General features: G+C 44.2%; 1 protein-coding gene across 6 annotated transcripts; it reads left to right on the top strand.

The window, feature by feature from the left end:
• The first annotated feature begins 1,004 nt into the window (after positions 1-1,004).
• NDUFS8 (NADH:ubiquinone oxidoreductase core subunit S8) lies at positions 1,005-8,721 on the top strand. Of its 6 annotated transcripts, none has more exons than XM_083467751.1 (8): positions 1,031-1,131; positions 2,259-2,334; positions 2,734-2,797; positions 3,500-3,562; positions 3,843-3,932; positions 4,708-4,880; positions 5,520-5,648; positions 5,818-8,721. In XM_083467751.1, the coding sequence occupies exons 1-8, from the start codon at positions 1,046-1,048 to the stop codon at positions 5,947-5,949; spliced, it is 813 nt and encodes a 270-aa protein (XP_083323877.1). In that variant the 5' UTR covers positions 1,031-1,045; the 3' UTR covers positions 5,950-8,721. The 6 variants fall into 6 exon arrangements, with proteins under 6 accessions (XP_083323878.1, XP_083323877.1, XP_083323881.1 ...); XM_083467753.1 differs by lacking the exon at positions 1,031-1,131 and adding an exon at positions 1,360-1,539; XM_083467754.1 differs by lacking the exon at positions 1,031-1,131 and adding an exon at positions 1,591-1,886.
• The last annotated feature ends 402 nt before the right edge of the window (positions 8,722-9,123 follow it).

Genomic DNA, 9,123 nt, shown 5'->3' with positions numbered 1-9,123 from the left:
AACTGGAAATCAGATATGTGCCTATTTTGTAATTAAATCTTTTTTTAAAAAAACTGCAATTATATATTATTATTATATCCCACCTTTTTCCCTGACAGGGACTCAGTGTGGCTTACAGCTAAAATAGGTGGGCATATAGCTGTTTTTATGTGGTAATAAGGCCCACAGTACCTATTTATATCAAAACAAAAGTTATTGGTATACTCTTGACACAGCTATCTCGCTAACTGGTTTGTATGGATATTTTGAAGAGGAGAAATGATCATACCAATATGAAATCATTCAACTTACCAAGGTACTCTGCAATTGACTTCAAGGCAATCTTACTGACAGAGAGGAACTTCAAAAGAGAATCCGTTAAACTACTGAATTACGAGTAATCAGGAGGGACTGTGTTATTGTGGATAGGACTGGACAATGGATTTTTTTTATCATAGATGTTAACTAGCTCACCGACGTCAAGATGTTTTTCGTGAACATTCACTCGCAATAACATAATAGCCCCGTTCCTTCTACATCTCCTTTCGTTCTGACCTCACTTTACAATACCCCCAAGGATTCATGCACATGCTGCAACTCAGGATAGCATTTCAGGCATCCAATGGAGCAAACTAGTCCACTAAAGCTTTTGCAATTTGTTAGTTTTCAAGGTGCCTCTGAGGATAACACGGAGGTGGCGGGGAAGAACTCGGAATGCTGCGCTGAGCTGGTTGGAGGAGGGGTGGAGAAGAAATACAGTAATTAATGTAGCAAATAAATAGATAAGATTTTTTAATGTACGCTTCGATCCACTTCGCTTGCTAGTAAAAGTCTACGCTGCAGGGAGACCCGCAGCGGCACCACGCGAAGACGGAATTCCACGAACCTTCACCAAACCATCTCTGCCAATCCCTGCGGACTTTTAAAAAGCTCGCAGCCAATTACGTACTGTTATTGTCCGCATCATCAACCCACCCTTTCCCCTCAAAACATTCCGCCCCTTCCCAACCTTCGATCCAACCAACCAGCGAAGAGATCCCGCCTCTTCTCGGGGAGCTCCTAGCCAATGAACGTTCAGAAAAGCGGCGATTGGTCCCAGTTCTTACTCCCGCAAGCCACCGGCTTGGAGCGGAGCTGCGGTCTCTGTCGCGGGTGAGTTCCTTGGCGTCCTTCTTGACGCTCCGTGACGCCGGGCCGAGCGCGCGCTTTCCCCCCTCCAGGCTCCTGGAAATTCTATCCGCGGGAAAGGAGGAAGGAGAGGGGCGGAGGGAGGGAACGGAGGCCGTAGCGGCGCCTGTGCGCCGGGGACCTTCACGGGGGCGCCAAAGGACATGGAGCTGCGCATGCGTGAGGCCGGCTGAGGTTGTGACGACGCATGCGCCTGGTGGGCCTTGAAGGAGCAGGCAGGGGGGTGTGCGCATGCGGATTTATTCTGCTCCTATGGCTGAGGGGGAAGGCCGAATTGGCACCGCCCAGGAGGCGGGAGAACAGGAACCAAGGCCCCGCCCCCTGAGTTCCACATCGACCCCTGCGCCCCACGTTGCGCTTTCGGTTGCCTGAGTAAGTGTCAGCAGCGCCCTCCCCAGGTCTCGTCGTCGTCTCCGGCGGGAGGGCCGTGCTAGGCCCCGGGTGGGCAAGGAATACCCACCCGCTAAGGAGCAGGGGGCGCCTCGCAGGTGCGGCGCCTCTGGCTCTGGGATGCCTCTGCCCGGTCCTGTGTGGGCTGCTGACCGGGATTATTTTAACATTTAACTATAGCAGCCTGTGCACTCTGATAACTTCCCCACTGGGTTGCTGCAGTGTGTGCTTGGTGGGGCTTCCCTTGGAAGCTATCCCGGTGACACAGTGTCACTGCAGCGAGCGGGGACCGTGTCACACCCATTCTGAAAGTGCTGGACTTGCTGCTGGTGAGCTACGGGACTCAGTTCGAGGTGTTGGTACAAGTGTACAAAACTCTGAGTGCTTTAAGACTCATGGGTATGGGCCCCCCCCCCGGCACCTGCCAACTGGGTTTTTGCAGTTTGCAGGGAGGCCAGACTTGTGGTGTCCTTGGGGAATATTGAGGCGCCAATATTTTGCATTGCAGTTCTAATTTTGTTTTTAATGTTGCATTCTTATTAGCTGCACTGGGCTCTCATGAGAGAAATGGTGGGGTGTAGATAATAAAATAGTATCTGAATGACTGCTGTCCTTTGTATTTTCAAAGGGAGAATAGTCATTGTTTTCCTGGCCAATAAGCCTTCAGTGCAGCCTGAAATTTTCTTTGTACTTTTCCACAGTCTAACCCAGTCAACAGTGCAATTGTATGTGTGCGTACTCAGAAGTCTCACTGTGTTTGGTAGGGCTTATTTGCTAGTAAGTGAACATTGGCTTGTATAATAATCCTACATATTATGCTTAGAAGTAACAGCAGGTTTGTTCAATAGGGTTTACTTCCAAATACGTGTGTATAGAATTGTATGCTATATCTGCATAATGCCACCATCACTCCATATTAAGATTATGACAAATTGCACATGGGGGCTTCTTCAACATGTCCAGAAATATATTTTTTCTTGCCCTCCTTAAAAAAAAACTTTTAACATCAAGTTTTTTGAGTCCTGGTGAACTTGCACTTTTCCTGTGGAATATTTTAATTCATCATATGAAACACAACTGTTGATGGATTAACAAGATTAGATTTAACAAACTTGATTACTGCTACCTTTTTTTTTACAAGAATGTTTTTGTTTTCCTTCCTTGTTCCCTTTGCAGAGGAGTCCTAGACTCAGATTGAACATGCCTGTGTTGTGGATAATGCGCCAAGCTTCCCGAATAGGTAGGCTGCAACTAAAAAGTCATTCGAGTTCAAAGTTGGCATTTGACCAGAATCCAAGAAGGAATATTTGTTTATGTAGACCGTAAAGCCATAGAAATAAAGTTGCAATGACTGATGCCTTCTAATATCTAATATCTACCGCGGGCGATGAAAGTAGACATCTTGTTGGATTTTGAACAACTTCTCTGACACCTCTTATGATAGTATATTTAACTGTTTTGAAGAAGTATTTTAGGAAAGTCCTCCAGTGTTCTGGCTGTCTCCTAGTTGGATTCTACAGTTGAAGAACCTGAAGGGAACGATACGAATTCTGTGCACACATTGTGGATGCCATTGTTCTTGTGCAAATCTTGAAGACTGTGTGGTTGGAACTTAATTGTTTGTAATACTTTCCTAACACGACCTTTATGGTCTACATAAACACCAAGTGCTTCAGCCAATTTTGTAGCATTGGCCTGCTTAAAGGCACAGCATAGGTTTTGAAGTGCTTCTGGCAGAATCTCTGGAATTCTCTGGAAAAGTAATTGCATAGTTTCATTTCAAAGTGTACATGTAAATCACAAGGTTATGGACCTACACTGTAATAGAAGTTGCATATGAATCTGACTAAATAATGGTGGTGTGGTTCTATGCTTCTTTGGGACTCTGGGACTAGTGTTTCTATTCTTATTTAGCATGTTGCCCAACTTTTCTGTTCTCTAGGGACTCCAGTATGCTTAGGTCTTACCCGACATCTCAGCAACACAACCCCAAGAGCTTCCTACAGTAAGTACATAATGGTGTTCTCTCTGTCTGAACTACTTGAAAGGATAGTTTAGAACATTTGTCTCTAGATGTTGGTCCTAGAGGCTCTTCTTCATGGCATAGATATGAATTTTGATAATATCTGCATGTTCCCAAAAGTGACACCACACATGAATGTTTCTCTTTGAAATCTTTGTTTTAATGAATACTAACATGGGAAATTCTTCGTAGGAATGTATTACAATTAAATCTGTGATGTTTTTGGACAGCAACAGCTTACACTTTACTGTTTTGGCTGCAGAATATGTAAATCTAAGAGAGGAGCCGACAGACATGAAATCCATTACTGACAAGGCTGCACAGACCGTCCTGTGGACAGAACTTATCCGAGGTGAGAACCAGAATGATGGTTGGAAAGGCTGAGCTGGTAAAGAAGAGAAACTAGTTTTGTAACTTTGAGCAGTTTGTCCGAGTGGGCATGAAGGGGAAGATTCTAATATGCAGTCCTAGAATGGATTATCCAGAGAGCGGGCAACCTCCTCATATCCATGGTCTCCACAGCCGTTTTGTCTTGAACCATGACAAGGTATTATCATCTCATGCTGACTGGCTGACTGTAACTACAGGCAACTCTCAATTTACACGCATTCAATTGGCGTGCTGTGTCTTTCCCCTAGTTTCCCCCAACATTTTAAGTACATGGGAAAGTGGAAATAGTGCCCTACCAGGGCATTATTTGCCATTGAGCTAGGTAAAGGTAAAGGGACCCCTGACTGTTAGGTCCAGTCGCGAATGACTCTGGGGTTGTGGCGCTCATATCGCTTTATAGGCCGAGGGAGCTTCCGGGTCATGTGGCCAGCATGACTAAGCCACTTCTGGTGAACCAGAGCAGCGCACAGAAACGCCGTTTACCTTCCCGCCGGAGGGGTACCTATTTATCTACTTGCACTTTGTACCTGGTGGTAATTGTGACTTGTTCTAGGTAAGCAGGCAAGCTGTAGCACTGCAACAATTGGAATATTAAATCTAGTTTAGTTCTAGGTATCTGATATTTAGCAGTTAAATAACTGTCTTAAAATTTGTTTGAACTCTGTTCTTGACACACTTCCAAGTTTGAGAGTGAACTGTGTATTTAAATAAAACATCTGCTTTGTCCTATCCCTCAGGCTTGGCTATGACCATGAGCTACCTCTTTAGGGAACCTGCCACCATCAACTATCCCTTTGAGAAGGGTCCCCTGAGTCCGCGCTTCCGTGGGGAGCATGCCTTACGCAGATATCCATCTGGAGAGGAGAGGTGCATTGCCTGTAAGCTTTGTGAGGCTGTTTGCCCTGCTCAGGTAAGGCCCTTGTTATCAGCTCTTTGCTTCCTTTCTGATGTGGCACGTGACATTTGTAAGCCAATGGAAAGCTGCAAGCCATCTGGGAGATAAACTCTCACACAACCTGTATGGATTGGGTAATAGGGCCTATATATAGTCCTGTTCAGATTCTATTTGTGAGTAAATTCCATATCCATGGGACCTACTTTCTTTATCTGAACTACGTGAATGTCCATTCTCTTTCATTTGCATGCAGCTGGTAGCAAGAAGTGAAATAATTTGTCTACTTGGTGCTACAATGCTGGGATAAAAATGACAATGTATGGTATATCACTTGCTTCTGCTACACATCCATGTGTGCACACACCCTTGCTGAGCTAGTGCTTGAAATAGGGCTTCCTTTTTTGAGCAGGATGGTAGGCTCTTTTTGAACTACTGTGTTGACTGTGACATCCCTCTAAGCTTGGGTCCCTTCTCTTCCATGGCATCTTTGCAGTTCTGTTGAATCCCCCTAGCCTCTTGATTGCAAATGAGGTTGCCTTCATTCCAGCAGGGATAAACTTGCTGTTGCTCCTCTAGTTCAGCATGGGTTTTCAAGGCTTCCATAACTTGGGGAATGCCACATGCTAGTGAGTTACGTCTCTTTCTCCCTCACAGGCAATCACCATTGAGGCAGAGCCCCGTGCTGATGGCAGCCGCAGGACCACTCGCTATGACATTGACATGACCAAGTGCATCTATTGCGGATTCTGCCAAGAAGCTTGTCCAGTTGACGCCATTGTGGAGGTGAATGGGCTGGGGGTTTTCAGGCTAATGAAGAGGTGCTGTTACATTTGCCCACTTTCAATTTGTGTCTAGAAGATGGAGCTACTCGGAGAGAGAGTATGCAGTATGGACATATCTGTGTGTACATGTAATTTTTATTTGACTTCATCCTCCATTCTGTGTTTTGCAGGGGCCCAACTTTGAGTTCTCCACGGAAACACATGAAGAGCTTCTGTACAACAAGGAGAAGCTGCTCAACAATGGTGACAAGTGGGAAGCTGAGATTGCTGCTAACATACAAGCTGACTACTTGTACCGGTGATGGAGCACTTACTACAACCCTCACACATCCTCACCAGCCGAAGCCAAGTCTGCAATAAAGGGCATGCACTCATTGTTTGTCTCCCTGTGTCTTGAGAATGAGGAAGACATTGTAGGCAAACTTTTTGAAGATAATGTAGAATGCAGAGTCCTACTTGGAGAGGAAAGGATGAGGGGGCGCACGAGCCATCTTTTCTTTTAATGTAGGAGTTTTTATTGCTCTAAGGGGAGAAATTTAAGAGGCAGTGGAAGGGTGTTGGTCTGGGAACAGTTGATGGATAAGGTGAGAGAAAGGAGAATCCAGATTTGTTTCATAGACCTTTTCTGTTGGAAAGATTATTTACTCATATTTCAGGTAGTGGTCTCAAACTTTTTGGACAGGTATGCATATTTGGAATTTTGGGTGTGTGTCATGTGTGGAATCACAAAATGGCTTTTATGCTGGGCATGGCTCCCATTTCTGGTAGGGTAGGGGCCCCAAACACACACTCCTCAGACTTGGTGAACATGCATGCGCACAAACCACACATAGTTCCCATCTGCACAGATTCCTGTCCTTTCTCTCCACCTTCCTGCCACCAGTTGGCTTACCTGAGCTTCTTCATTTCTCAACTCTCACCAGCTTACCACACAGCAGCAGTGACGGGGCTCCTTTTTTTTTTTTTTTTTACAAAGCAAACAAGAGTGTGCTGCAAAGCACTGGCCTCCAGCTTGCACTTATCTTCATTTTGTGGGAATGCACTTGGGCCCATGTGGGGCACTGAGGCAGTGTGGGAAGATGGCAGCAGCTAGAGGCCAGCACTTCACTTTACAGTAAGCCCTGGGAACCACTGCATTCAGAACGTTGTGGAATCAATTCAGATATTCTGGAAAACTTGTTAAGGGTTCCATCAAGGTTAGAAACATGATGCAGGCAGAAAGCTACCTTTCTCCAATGTGGGCTAAGCAAGAACCTTCCCACTGACAGAATACCTTTCCTCATAAGGTATTTTTTCTCACATGAGAGAGAATTTTAAAGAGGTAACTTAGCTCCCTCCACCTAGGTGCATTCAGTTTGGTGCAGTTGTGGGAATCCTATACTGCATGCTTTTTTTCAGAATATTTGAATTGGTTCTGAATAGAGTTGAAAAAGCTGTTTTTGTACTAAGATAGCTACTGCTCAAAGCATTCTTATCTCTCTATTCTGCAGTAAAAGCTTTGTCAGTACTTGCTTGTTTAAGATATGCCTGAGTGGATAAAGGAGGAACATGCACTCAACTCATAAAAGTCTTGCTTTGAGAAGCGGGCACAACCTTCAGCTGTTTAGCTGCTTATTGTCCATAAGAGGGAGAATTCTTATCTGCCTCTTGCATTTTGTTCAGTCCTAGAAACCCTGTTCTCCATGCAGAAAGAATAGTTTTCTTTGTTCACATGGTGTGCACCACTACTGGTCTATACCATACTTATGGGAGTTCCAGCAGGCCTCTCAGGACTTGGGTTGCATTATCTCTGAACTCTGATAATTTAAGCAGCCTTGAAAAACAAAAATATTCTTTCTCTCCCACCCCCATCCTCTCTTAATGATGGAGCCAATTTCTTCTGCTGTTGGAACATGATCTGAGTTGTGTTGCACATTTTTGAATTCCTGTTCTGATGCAGTGTTGTCACATAGCTTTTATTTCTGTTGTGGCAGAGCACCGACCCTAAATTCTGGAAGCTCACGGTTGTGTTAGGATTCACTGACCCTGTGGAACAGTAGCCTATATACCGTATTTTTCAGTGTTTAAGACTAGGTTTCCCCCCCTAAAAAATGATGTCAAAAATTAGGGGGCATCTTATACTCTGGGCCATCTCCCCTCATTTTGTAATTTTCTTCTACCAACAGCATCTTTAAAGCTATCAGCACTTAGAAAACAAAGATATTACTTATGAGTAGGAATGGGGAAGGTTGGAATAAAGCAGTACTGGTGCAAAGAGAAAAAAATCCCTACTTACAAACATTGTAAGCGTGTTGATAACAATTTACTATTGATAAGCGTTTCAGCTCAAAAGTACACTGAGATCTGCATACAATTGTTTATCACAGTGCTGCCTCCTCCTGATGCACTGATCATAGCCAGGAGAACAATAGCTTCCTATCTGCATACTACTGTTTCAATCAGTTCTATCCAATAAGGTCTGCATGACCTGCTAGTTCAGTCTATAGTAACCTGCTTAAGATTCTTCCTAAATGCTTTCTCTTCTCATTAATATACACACCATCTCTTGTACAGGACAGAAAGCTTCAAACACTGGACAGTTGAAGGGTGCCACTATGAGGCTGGGGGAGGGAGGAGACTGAATACTGGGAGTGGGAAGTTAGTTGCCACCACATTCCAGGCAGGAAAAGGTAGATAGCAGTGTATAAAATTGTGGTTGTGTACCTGCAATAAGTATGAGAAGCTATCTGCTTAGTGGCAAACATTTCCGATACTGTATTTCCACTGATACATTTTTAGTGAGGATGAATCAGTATGTATAACCAAACCTGAAATAGTATTTGAGACATGTCATGGGAAAAAAGGAACTAAGAGGGAGTCAAATGCTTTTCCATCGGAGAAAATGAAACTTGTAAACTGGGCAGCTGGTGATGAGCAAGCTGGCATTTCCACATGTGTAGCTTTTCAAATCAAATGACCGTATAATCTCTTAATGAAGCGTGAATTGTATTTAGAGCTAAATTCAGTTGAACTACCTTGGTTTGAACATGTATATGCCATTGTATAAAGGAGGATAAAGGATTGTCATGATGGAAGTGGACAGTAGTGTGTTGCTTATTTATAAGGTGGAGGGGGCTAGTTGTCACAAAAGCTGCTGATGAATAGCTCGGGGCTACAGTAGCACAACCCTAGTTCAGTGGAGCATGTTGTTAAGTTGTGCACACTTCTTAACAGGCACCTGAGGCATCTGATTATTGTAAAACAAATTACGGTGCAGAACAGCATCTGTATATAATTACTCCACACAGAGTCAACATTTTTATTTGAGTATGGCTCCAATAGCCCTCTTCTCTTAGGTTATTGCCAGCTCAGCCCTCATCAGTGTATATGTGGAGCTGTTTAGCACTAGTGTGCACTGCTTTACACTTACATTTAGCTGCATTTGCCATGTTATTGTCTATCCACTTTAGACAGATCCTTTGGAGCTTTCATTCATT

Source organism: Podarcis liolepis (genome assembly GCF_965112155.1).
Source record: "Podarcis liolepis genome assembly, chromosome: 1".
Classification (NCBI taxonomy): domain Eukaryota; kingdom Metazoa; phylum Chordata; class Lepidosauria; order Squamata; family Lacertidae; genus Podarcis; species Podarcis liolepis.
Note: the sequence above shows the minus strand (reverse complement) of the source record. Positions and strands in the feature narration are given on the sequence as shown.

Excerpts from the sequence above, each read along its gene's own strand:
- NDUFS8 (XM_083467751.1), top strand. The coding sequence starts at position 1,046 with ATGAACGTTCAGAAAAGCGGCGATTGGTCCCAGTTCTTACTCCCGCAA. Across the intron at positions 1,132-2,258 it reads AGCTGCGGTCTCTGTCGCGG|TCTAACCCAGTCAACAGTGC; the intron begins GTGAGTTCCTTG and ends ACTTTTCCACAG. Across the intron at positions 2,798-3,499 it reads GCGCCAAGCTTCCCGAATAG|GGACTCCAGTATGCTTAGGT; the intron begins GTAGGCTGCAAC and ends TCTGTTCTCTAG.